Raw genomic sequence first — 12,708 nt, forward strand, 5'->3', positions numbered from 1 at the left:
AAACTTTTAGTTTCTCCAACTATCATGTATCATATACCCCCCCGCAAAAATAAAAAAAGATAAAAAGAATAATGGCTTCTCATGCTCTCTCTTTCCATTCCTCACAAATCTATCACCGATCCATCTCCAATTCTAATCCTGTTACTCTACAAAGGGGAAGCATCATCATACCTCATGCTTCAAAATCCAGTGGTTTTCCACTTAACTCTGTAAGTTGTTTATTATCTTTAAAACTTATAATACTTACTATTATTTATCATGGTATTTACGAATCATACTCACGTTGTTTGCTATAAACTGGGTATGGTTTCTTTTATGAAACATATAAGTTTTATACTACATATCAAACCAAATATAGATAATTATCATGTGACAAAAAAAGAGTAGATATTTTTTTGAAACTAGTGAAAAAAGGAACAATTACATCAAAGCATGTAAAATAGGGTTTTGAAGCCACAAATTCCATTTTAATTTATATGAAATTTATGCTTCCTATGAACCACCCATCAAAAGACACAAAATCATCAAAAAGCCTATCTATTTTCGGCCTAACAAGATCAAACACATGCTTGTTCTTGAAGTTCCAAAGGCACCACCAAGGAGTAGAAATAATCACATCCACCACATCTTTACGAGTTTTTGATAAAGAAGCCGAATCTATCAACCCCTGAGCATCACCTACCAACAACATATCAAACCAAATATAGACCGATAGTAACGAGTCATTGAAAAATGTTTTTTTAGGGTAAAATTTTAAGTTATTAGTTGGGCAAATTTTACATAATATCTATACATAATCTTTAGTGTTTATGCTTAAAGTATATATTCGCAAGTATTATCTAAAGAATTGTTTGATCATATTTTAGATCATGTGTTAAAAGATGATATATGTAAATGTAATCGTGTTTTTAATGTATTATGATACTTGCAGATTTTCAAGAAATGTGAAACCTGTGGAGGTCAAGGTGCCATAGATTGTGGTGGATGCAAGGTTACATTATTTCTCCTATTAATTCTATAGTTTCTTTATTATACATTTCAATAAAATACTTATAATTATCCGATTATTATATATCCTGCATCACACCTATATCTCACGAGTCCGGTTCCCTCATCCTAAGACCTATATAGGGACCAATCATTTTAACATAACTTACATAAATTTTAAAAACAGGCAAGTAAAACTTAAACAACCGTAATTAATCATTTTAACTACTAAAAAACTGCTTAAGTTGCATAATTTGAGGGAGGGGGAAATATTTTATAAGAATGTGTTGTGTTTTGTTGACACAGGGAACAGGAAAAAACAAGAAGAATGGAAATATATTCGAGCGTTGGAAGTAAGTTAAGTAATTACTTGCTTATTATCTTGTTTCATAAAAACCAACATTTAATATGATAATAGGTTGAAAAATCATTCGGTTACTCCTAAAACAACAAATTTTTTTTTAAACATATATAAAAAGGGACAAATGATTTGACCTTTCAAAATCAAAACATTAACCATGGCAAAGGCAGTAACTGAGTTTTTATTATCTCTTAATTTCGACTCTAATAACTCACTCACACTACTAAAACCTAACTTTTTTTATTAAAATATTGAAGCCTAATTATTCTTTCTTGACTTGAACTAAATTATATGTTTGATACACAACACAGATGCTATGATTGCCAAGGTTTTGGACTGAAGAGTTGCCCAAGTTGCGGAAAAGGAGGCCTAACACCTGAACAAAGAGGAGAACGTTGATTGTCATACTTTCTTATTTTCACTATTTTGTATAAAACTTCACTTCCTTTTATTAGATTACTCAACAATGTTTCGCATTTTTACCATATTTTTTGCTCCTTGTCCTACAAATCCTAACCCAAATGAGTTTGGAATCAAATATGCATCACCCACACAACTACCATATAACAGTTCCAATCAAATCAACTGAAACAATTTGAAACCAAAATGAAATTCGCTGGCAGCCTTCTACTTGAATTATATAAAAAATTATCTAGTGTACATAACAATACAACAACAATCGTACCATTTTCCAAAACTCTCTGAAAGTAGTGAGTGTTTGTTTTGTTTTAATATAAGGGTTTAAATAAGCTTCTTCTTGTGGAAAAATCGTTTCAAGTACCACAACTGCAAAACTGAAACTGCAATGCAAACACCAAGAGACAGGATGCTAAACCAAGCCACCCTTGCATTCGTCTTTTCGCTCACTTCCCTCATCTCTGCTTCCCTACACACCAAATCCATAATAATAATAAATAATAATCACGGCTAATTCTAATTTAACAAAAAAATAGCAATGTACTTTGATTTTTTCTATTGTTTATTATATAGTATCTTTACTTCCATTTCTTATACAACATTGTAAAATTGCTTTGTATTTTGTGACATTTTGCTACGATATGAAAAAAATGAAAGTAGAATGGCATGATAAGTAAATAAATGGTGTTTTCTTGCATTTAGCCTAGATAATTATACTAGGAACAACATATAAATTTTTTTTACCTGTTCTTTAAATAGATCAAATTCTCATGGATGGCTTCCACAGCACCCTCGAGCTTTCTCAATTCGAATTCAACACCCTAAAAGAGAAAAATCACGTGTAAATAAAGGAAGCAAAGTATAATTAATATTGGAAAAAAAAAGTTACTAACATCAATCTTTTCTTTCTTTGCAACGGACTCCCAATCTTTTGCAGCAATACCAATTCGCCAGTCAAGACTAACAGTTAGACCCTTAGTACCTTGATGATGACCATCTACCCAAAAACATGCCAAGTAGTTGCCTGATTCGTTAGTTGTAAATGCAAATTGACCATGAGTCATGTTCTCTTTGTGGTGGAGATTGTTTCCATATGGCGAGGTTACCTGTTCCATTAACACTTAACTTTCTTCATAAAATCATCATTAAAAGTAAAACTACAATATTGCCAAATCTAGGTATCATGGAATCAGGTACGGAATGGAGTGGTTCATTGCATTGGAATGAAGAAAAGCTGTTTGTTTTGTCCCAAAAATAGCTACATTGCAATTGCATTACGACATGTCCTTTTTGGTTATGAAAACTAATACTGGTCCTCACTTCCAAACGATTCAAATCATGCCCCTGTTTCTTTTCATCCTCCAAAATTACTAAAAAGCTCTTGATTTGTACTTCAACACCAGTCATATGGTTGCTAAAGTGTTGTCATCATCCATAAGTACAAACTTACAGCCACACAATTACGTGGATCGACATTTCTTGATGCAATATTTATGTGTTCACATTGAACCTAAAACAAGCACCTTGGCCTGTATGCTACTAAGGGATATTCAAGTGATTATGTAATAGTTAATAATCAAAATCAGGTAATCAGCTATAATGAAAAGCCTATTTCAATCAATCCGCATATAAAATTTCGAATCCACCAGATCAAGATCTAGGAGTAACAGCTTAACCTAGATCATCATAAACATAAAGTAAAGTTGCACAAAAAAGATCGATGTTTACCCGAACGGAAATTGTGGCGCCGGAGGGCATATGGGCGTCCTCTTGACCATTGATGAGGGAGTAATCAGCAAGAACAACCACGTGGTTTTGAATCTCTTCAGAGACACACTTGGTTCCTGAAGTGGGTAAGTCTAACCAGATAGCTTGCGTTGTGCTGGTGATAGCGCACCACCATATGAAAACCACAATCGCTCTCCAGCTCCACCTCGTAGTCATCAAAACTAGTTTTATTTGTAGTTTGTAGTTGAATGTTTATCAATTTATGTGTTGTGTGTGTGAAGAAGAAGAACGATGAGATCTGAGGTTACCCTTTTGTTGAACTTCCTGTCTTCGTCAACTAAAGGCTTGTGTGCCGATTGTATCAAACTTGCCGTCAAAAGTATTTCTACTCTATGTCAAAAATATTTTTAGGGAAAATGACTTATCAAGTAATTAATTTTTCGGTATGTTCACGTCTGAGTAACTATCTTCTTTTGTATACATCCAGGTAACAAACTTGTTGGGAGTGTTCACATATGACAATTATGACCTGCTGTAGCAGGTTAAATCCTAGATGTGAACACTTTCAACAAGTTCGTTACCTAGATGTATACAAAAAAAGATAGTTATCCAGATGTGAAGATACCGAAAAGTTAATTACTTTGATAAGTCATTTTCCCATATTTTTATGTAGATATGATTAAATTATGAGAAAGTAAACATCCTTTTGATTTTTGTTCAAGTCTATAGTTTTATTTATATAAAATACTATTATACATAATTTATTAATTATTTTTCTTAATTTTTTCTTTTAATTTTGATACTTGCATTATATACTGAAGATAGGTAAGAATAAAAAGCAGTGAGATAAGATGAATATTTCACCCAGACCCGATTTTAAGCACGGGCAATATGTGCACGTGCACATGGCCTATTTTTCAGGGGCCCAAATTTTCTTATACTATATTAATTATTAATTAAGCCCAAATGCAAAAGGAATGGATAGTCAGATCAGTAGTCCACACGCGAAAGGAAAGACAGTCGGCAGACGCAAGCAAGCGAGAAGCGATCATTCAGCGAGAAGGCGAGAAACGATCATTCAATCGAGTACCAATGGTCCTGTCGTCCACTCCTTATTCCTGATAATCAGGTTATCATATAATCGATTATTCTAGTATTTATGTTATCATATTATCAGAAATTGAATGTATTTATGTGATCAGAATTCAGTAATTGAATGAATCAAATTATCATAAATTCCACTGATCAGGTCATAGATTATTAAAAACTGAATACCTGAAGTTAAGTGGTAGCTTTTCATGTTTTTTGAAGTTAAGTGGCAGCTTTTCAAGAAACTGAAGTTACCGTTTTGAGGAATCTACAAACAAAGATGAATGAAAAGAAACAAAATATTTACGTGGAAGATGGATGATTGAATATTGAATTCTCGAATTCTTGATGTGTTTTTAAATGATGAAATGTTATAAACTTTATGAAAAAGGTTATTTTGATAACATATTATTATCAACTATCAAGTATCATAAAATCTTGATTTTAGAGAAAAGAATATGCACAATTGAGAGTATTAGTTTTTGTTAGGCTCATATCCATATCTGGATTTTATCTGTCTATACCATTTGTCATTTGTTATTTTTATTTTGTGGGTCCTATTTGATAATTCTTAGTATTGTTGTATATGTTAGGTTTTCATAAACCATGAAATGCTATCAGGCAAAACATAAGTACATTCGAGGATTGATGTACTATATTTGACATCATGATAATTACATGCTATACCTTAAAGATGTTATAGTCATTTTGAGATAACGAATGATACAATACTTTGAGATGTCCTTTTACTCTAATCTTATATGCATCATAGGCAATAATATAATTTTACACCACTTTAATCCTCATTTCCTAACAAGTGCAGCCTTGAGATATAAGGGTCATATGCAAGTAGCTTCATAGGACGTGTTACTAACTTACTACACAATTACCCAACATGACAATATATATATATATTCCCATGTTAGTCATCTCCAAAAGATATATGCATGTATCATAATAACATCTTTGACACATCGACATTACAAACTATGATTTTGCTATGTCTATTGTTATAAAGTTTATTGTCGTTTTAAAAAAAAATGTTTATATAATTTAATTCGTTACACGTTAGGGCTCAAAGGCATTTTTTTCAGCTCGTCCTAGGCATTTGAATCCTCGGTACCGACCATGATTTCACCGTGCTAACAAACACCATGTTGTCGGTGCGGTGACAGAGGAAGAGATCACCGTGCGAGGACATCCCCCCCCCCCTCCATTTTTTAAACATTCTCTAAAAACAGTTTATCACTCGGTAAATACCAACCATTTTTAACATTTAATCTCACACTATTTTATTTCATAAATTCATTCATCTACAATGTCATCATCTACTTCGTCAAATACGTTGGCATTATGGGAAACAACATTTATCGGGAAATTTTGCGGCCTTTGAAAGAGTAGATGTTGATACACCACAATATAGGGTACACAAAAAGAAAATACATGAACGTGATATCCATCACGTCCGTCACGTTGATTTGGGGAACATATTCACAAGGCTAACATACAACCATGGTTGAGGTCCTTGAGGATTGCCACAATAATTTGTTTGAAGATATAAATGAAGATTTAGATTTGTTTGTCGAGGATTTGAGTGAGGATTCAAATGATGAATCGGAAGAAAATTCGGCTTGATGTGATATTTTAATTAGTTTTATATTTTAGTTATATTGTTTTATTTTGGAGGACAAAGATATTATTTATATAATGTTCAATTGGACAATTTAGTTTAGATATTTGGATTTTGAAATCGGTTTTTTAGCAACATCGAATTATTATCTTCGTTTTCATATTGTTTTAAAAAGAAAAAAGAAGAATCGAATTGTCCAAAACAATGGAATTACAATATATAATTTAATTATTTATTTTTAATATATATTTTTAGTCATTTATCATTTTTTTTAAATAGATCAGACATCCGATTAAAAACGTTCAAATATTTTTCTTATTTTTTATCTGTTAAACATTAAATTATAATGTATTTATTACTTATTTATTTATAATATTTAATCCACAGATTTTACGTAAGCATAGATTTGGATAATAAAAACAAAATGATGCGGTATATTATAAATATATACAAAAAGTAACTTTTATGAAAGTTATTTTATGATAAATAAACAATTTTTCATGTCTAAGGTATATAATTATATTAATGCATAAATTACAATTTTAGTCTCTTAACTTTATATAATCCATCGTTTGCAACCTTTTATTTTGTAAAATGTTTTTTTATCCATATATTTTTTAAAATATTACTTTCACACCTCCATCTTCGATTTTGTAAAATTTATCTTTCACCCCTTCATTTTTCATCCCTCAACTTGGTATAATCTGTCACTTGCAACCCTTCTATTTTGTAAAATACTATCTTCCATCTTTTTACTTTTAAAAGTATCACTTTCACCTTTTCATTTTCTATACTTTCGTGTTTATCACCCGTCCCCGTATTATATATAATATGATTTCCTCTCATATATTTTCCTAATACACAACAAAAACACATAAAAACTCGCGGCAGAGCACGATCTCAATTACCAGTTACATACAATTAACATCTATATTTTTATCCATCAAACTCTTTCCTAAAATATGTCAGAAATATGCTAATAACAGTTGTAACGTCCAAAAATTTCACGCCAAATTCAAACTTTTTAAATCACAAATAAAAGTCAAATAGTATTGTTTACAAAATGTTTTCAAATCAATATCCATCAGAGTGTCCCAAAATCATAACATAAGGATGAGGAGCGGTACGGTCACGCCTTCGCCTTGCCACGATCTCTTGAAGTACCTGAAACAATAAACTGAAAACTGTAAGCCCGAGGGCTTAGTGAGCTACCCCCAAAATACCAATACCATATCAGTAACAATCAATCAATCAATCATGCATACTGGGCCATCGGCCTGACTGGTCCGCCCTACCGGGCCTACAGTCTATCTGAATCTATTCATGCATATTGGGCCATCGGCCTGACTGGACCGCCCTACCGGGCCTACAGTCTATCAGAATCTATCCCGAGCCTTCGGCATGACTGGTCCGCCTCGTGGGCCTGCAGTCTCCCCGGACCGCTCATAGGGTATGTTGGCCTTCATCACAAAGCAGGACCGCCTCAACCCAACCAATAAGCAAATAACCAAGTTCGCATAACTATCATATACTGGCATATACAAACATCAAACATATCTGTCATACTGATCATCAACCATAGAATCCTCTCGTAACTAGAGTACCGACCTAGCAGGTCACTAACATAACAATCCTTATGGATCATAAAGCATAACATACTGTCTACCCTGATTCCGATCTAGCAGACCAAACCATATGTAGCATACCATAACAATAACAACTAAAAGGGCCGGCCTTGGTGCCGTAGACCCTATCGATATAGTGAGGATAACTCACCTCGCAGATGCCGACTCGAAAGGTAAACTCCAATTCTCGGATCACTTGACACAGGCTCCACCACCTATGACCATAGTACAATATACTCATAAGTCCTTAAATCTATAAGGTACTCCATAACCCACCAGTCAACCCCTGGTCAAGGTCAAAGTCCTCAGTCGAGGTCAACAGTCCATGTTGACCCCCAACTCGCCGAGTACCCTTGGCTACTCGCCGAGTTCCTCGAAGCACATTCCACTCGTCGAGTCGTCGGGGTGACTCGTCGAGTTCCTTCGATTCCTGTTCAAACTCTAAGGCCACCCGTCGATTTTCCTCCTTGCCACTCGACGGGCACACACGCATACATATCCTAGGGAAAACTCATCCGACTCGCCGAGTTGTTCTTCAACTCGTCGAGTCTTATGGTGATCTTCATCGGACTCGCCGAGTTGTTCATCCAACTCGTCGAGTTCACGACCATCTTCATGTGACTCGCCGAGTCAACCTTGCGACTCGCCGAGTCCATTCAGTCATTTTTCCATACAGACTTGTTTTGAGCCATGCAGCGGCTCCAAATCACAGATCCAAGCTTCTAGGGCATGCTTTTCACGTAAAGTTGCAAACTTTACGTGCATGCATGACTAATAAGGCTCTTAATGCCAAAACTAAGTTCTTAATGGGGCTTTATGCACAAGGAGGGCCTCATTCTCGACCAAAATCAGAGCTTTATGACTCTAGAACCCAAGAAGGTTACAGATCTGAAGTTACAACTTCAGATCTAGCTCATATCCCACATTACCATCTCAACCAAACCATAAAAACCCTAGATCTCAACCAAAAGAGGTCTAGAAAGAAAAAGGAGAAAAGATGACGACTTGATACCTCCAAATGATGCTATTTGAGGTAGATTTCTGATCTCCCACACTTCCTTGCTCCTAGCCCTTTTGTTTTCCCCAAGCTCCTTTCCTCACAAGATCTCCTCTCCAAAGCTTTACACACACAAGAATGAAACACCACACGAATTAGGGTTCTCTGAGCTCTCAAAGGACTGCAAAGAGGCCAAAGGAGGCTTATGCTTCCTTAAATAGGGTGCAAAACCCCGGGATTTAGGGTTTCATCTGCCAGCTCCTACTCGCCGAGTCCCAATATGGACTCGTCGAGTAGGTCACTTAACACGCGATCCCACCCCGCTGCTACTCGACGAGTAGGTCAACCAACTCGTCGAGTAGAGCTTCACCCAATAAATCTTATTTAAACAATACCTGAGAATCGGGGCGTTACAACAGTTCATCAAAAGACCTTAAAAACTCAATTAACCCTACTAAAACTTATATTTTGTAATTTTTGTGAAAACAAAGCATATAAAATTGAAATTTAGGGAAAAAATTAACACTTCTTAGCGAAATTAAAGATATTTTGGAAAATAATGTATTTATGTATAACTGAAACAATAACTTGCCTTATTCGTTGATTTAAGAGCTAATAGGTAGAACTCGAAGATATACTTTGTCTAGTTTGCCTCAATGAATTTAAAGATATTCGTTTTTTGATTTTACTCGATGAATGTCGATAACATGTTCCTCTTCCCCTTTGTCACTTCAGAGTATGGCCTACATTTTATAATTTTCCCTAAGATTTGCTAAAAAATTTAGGGCCACTCGTAACTTTGGGCCCTAGACGGTCGCCCAGGTCGACCTTGCAAACATTTATAAATACAACCAAGTTTTAGAATGCAAATACATATTATTTTAGAGAAAAATAGTCGGGTATAGTTTATCATGAATTATCTTTAATATAGTAAAATAAGGTACACGATATAATTAGAAAAATTATAAACATGTAAACATCAATCATATATAGTATTGCTCAACATTTGTTTTCCCTTTAAGTTCACTCGAAAACACGTTCTTGATGTAATCAACAACGGTTATCCTCTTAAATCGTGGTGGTGTCTCATAACTGATGATGCTTGTTGCAGGACCTACATCCCCATCCAAGTTTGGGCTTAGAAATGTGGCGATGGATAGTCTCTCTTTTTGGGAGTTCACAACTGCTCTATGCTCGATGCTTTTATAAGTTCCATTTGTTACAATCTGAAAAGTCAATGTAGAAGATGTTATTATTTATACCATTTTTTCTTTAATTATCCATTATGCACTACATATGGACTCTATCACAATTATTTTCAACTCAAGAAAACAAATCATTTTGTTTGTTGTGGCAAAAATGCAAATGTTACATAAAAATGATGATTAAGAGGAAAATCTGACCTCCAATATATCTCCAATATTAATAATGAAAGCATCGGAAAATGGTTGAACGGGGATCCAAAGGCCATTATTTTTTATTTGGAGACCTTCTACTTGATTGAGTTGGAGGAGGAAGGTGATCCCAGCAGCATCTGAGTGAGGGGTAAGACCAATGACTTGTTCGGGTTCTGGACATGATGGATAGCAGTTCATTCTCATCATTTGTATTCCATCGGCGAACAATACTTTCATCTCCTCTTCCTTCACGTTCAAAGCTTTTGCAATAAACACCAAGATTTCTAAGGCCACAATTTTAACTTGTTCTGAATACTCTTCTAGGGTATCTCTGTTTATATATAATAACATCATAAGCATTAATATGAATCTTCTCTAATCTAGGTTTTATATATATATATATATATATATATATATATATATATATATATATATATATATATATATATATATATATATATATATATATATAAGAGTCACTCTTTACCGCTAGGTCATTGGTCATTTGGTTGTCTTAGATTGGTACTGTGTGATATCCTTATCTAAAAGAGAATCGTGTTTGATAACTATATCTATTATATTAATAACACACTATTTTATTTATTAATTAATTAATAACATAAATGCTTAAATGTTGATTTTAAAATTACGTTACTTAAAAATAAACCCGTAATAATTTTCTGTATATTTTACCAATATATATAAATAGCATAATCTAATCAATTGACTTATGTATCAAACAAGGTACACGTTATAGCAACTGATGCATATTATAACATTAAAAACTAATCAACCAAACTACAACTCATACTAAATGAAAATGAAGACAAGTGGGTGGCATTTGTTTTGTTGTTTAGAATCATTATGTGTATGACTTTTGATAAATATGATGGAATGAGAACAAATACAATCCATTAAAATCAAATTGTTGTTTAAATGTTTAATAAACTGAATTTGCTGGTTATGATTTTCAAATTGGCTTTTAGTTTCTTACATATGCTAAAATATGACCTTCTGTGTACAAATTTCCTTCACGTTATTATTACTGAGAAATTATATATGTATTAGATTAATGAATGAACATTTTTAACACAATACAATTGACATCACACTACTATATCACTAAATTAAGATAAGATATTCAACCAATTAAAAATAGTTATACTTATCAATCAATCAATCATATACTTTGATAAAATTACAATCAGGAGATGATCAAGGGAAGGAAGAAAATGACCTGAATGGAAGAGGTAGATTAGGAAACAAGTGCGGTTTTCTGAGATGGGAAGGGAGTGTAACCATGTAAAACATGTCACCCCAATCAAGCTTTTGTTCATCTGAAACAACAAATGCTTGTCCAAATCCTTCAAGATCTCCACTCTTCTGCCAATACTTCTTTTTCTCCTCCAATGGCAATTCGAAGAATTCTTGTGTTTCTTTCTTTACTTTCTCTATTAATGAACAACTCACCTTATGATTTATCAACTGTAAAAAATCATTTATATAGTAAATAAATATCCTTATGTAGTCCAAGTTAGTGTAATAGTAACAATATTACAATTACCTGAAAGAACCCCCAGTCTCTACAAGCAAGGTGTAGTTTTTCCAGTTCAGAATCAGTATTTGAGTTATGATCAGAAACAGAAAGTAGGTGCTCCATATCAATGATGGGTACTTGATGTGAAGAAGATGATAATGGTGATGTAATTGGAGGGTCTTGATCATGGCGAATATATCGAGGTGGAACCTTCGTCAGTTGTTCCTTAACGAGTTCTTGTACACTAGGGACTAGAATAGAACCCCCAAAATCTGTTTCCTTTTGCTCCATCATATTCATATCCCTCCGATCCTCTTTCTCATGTTCATTCATTTTACATAATTTCTTATGCTATAAGACTATTACAATCTTTTATGTTGATCAATAGTTGCTTAAGAATTTTTATTAAATTGTTAATACTACCAAGGTACCCACTAGTAGTAGTAGTAGGTGATATGGTATATCCTCCTTAGTAAATGAAGGTTTTTTTGCCACATGTCAATCTCTCATGAGTTTTGACACTTGTCATTTTATGGTATTTTTAAAATAAATATTATCCACTTGTCAATTTTTGGTTTGTTTCAGTTTTTAAAATTAAAGTCATATACTTATTTATATATATATATATATATATATATATATATATATATATATATAAAGTATTAAATATCATATATATGATATTAAATTACAATAAATATATTTCTTCATTTCTTATTTTAAAGTTGTACATTAAAAGATATTTTATGTTTACACCTTAATGTTTAATCTTTTTTTAAATCAATCCGTGTAATACACGGTGTCACACCTAGTATTTAATATTTGGTTGAAGTCGACGTATGGCACACAAATGGTTTTTTTATAACAAACATTTGAATTTTTTATATTAAAATTGCTAGGCAAATTCGGCTAGATACCTTAAGTAGAAGCTACTTGCTAC

At 33.3% G+C, this 12,708-nt stretch overlaps 3 protein-coding genes across 4 annotated transcripts; 1 reads left to right on the top strand and 2 right to left on the bottom strand.

Annotated features, from left to right (window-relative positions):
• The first annotated feature begins 6 nt into the window (after positions 1-6).
• On the top strand, positions 7-1,833 carry LOC145148934 (SSUH2-like protein). 2 transcript variants are annotated; one of them, XM_079075191.1, is made up of 4 exons: positions 7-209; positions 932-991; positions 1,294-1,349; positions 1,660-1,833. In XM_079075191.1, the coding sequence occupies exons 1-3, from the start codon at positions 72-74 to the stop codon at positions 1,342-1,344; spliced, it is 249 nt and encodes an 82-aa protein (XP_078931317.1). In that variant the 5' UTR covers positions 7-71; the 3' UTR covers positions 1,345-1,349; positions 1,660-1,833. The 2 variants fall into 2 exon arrangements, with proteins under 2 accessions (XP_078931317.1, XP_078931311.1); XM_079075185.1 differs by having other exon boundaries at positions 9-209; positions 1,294-1,340.
• A 109-nt stretch (positions 1,834-1,942) lies between these two features.
• LOC145148777 (transmembrane emp24 domain-containing protein p24delta3-like) lies at positions 1,943-3,861 on the bottom strand. The gene is made up of 4 exons (XM_079075171.1): positions 3,494-3,861; positions 2,659-2,871; positions 2,510-2,586; positions 1,943-2,234 (listed from the first exon to the last, which is right to left on the bottom strand). The coding sequence occupies exons 1-4, from the start codon at positions 3,707-3,709 to the stop codon at positions 2,090-2,092; spliced, it is 651 nt and encodes a 216-aa protein (XP_078931297.1). The 5' UTR covers positions 3,710-3,861; the 3' UTR covers positions 1,943-2,089.
• Positions 3,862-9,765: 5,904 nt separating this feature from the next.
• Positions 9,766-12,175, bottom strand: LOC145104075 (protein SRG1-like). Its single transcript, XM_079041357.1, has 4 exons — positions 11,796-12,175; positions 11,469-11,716; positions 10,238-10,562; positions 9,766-10,060 (listed from the first exon to the last, which is right to left on the bottom strand). The coding sequence occupies exons 1-4, from the start codon at positions 12,099-12,101 to the stop codon at positions 9,818-9,820; spliced, it is 1,122 nt and encodes a 373-aa protein (XP_078897483.1). The 5' UTR covers positions 12,102-12,175; the 3' UTR covers positions 9,766-9,817.
• Between the last annotated feature and the right edge of the window lie 533 nt (positions 12,176-12,708).

The sequence above is a fragment of the Lactuca virosa genome, chromosome 1 (assembly GCF_052849685.1).
Source record: "Lactuca virosa cultivar CGN04683 chromosome 1, Lactuca_virosa_CGN04683_v6, whole genome shotgun sequence".
Classification (NCBI taxonomy): Eukaryota; Viridiplantae; Streptophyta; class Magnoliopsida; order Asterales; family Asteraceae; genus Lactuca; species Lactuca virosa.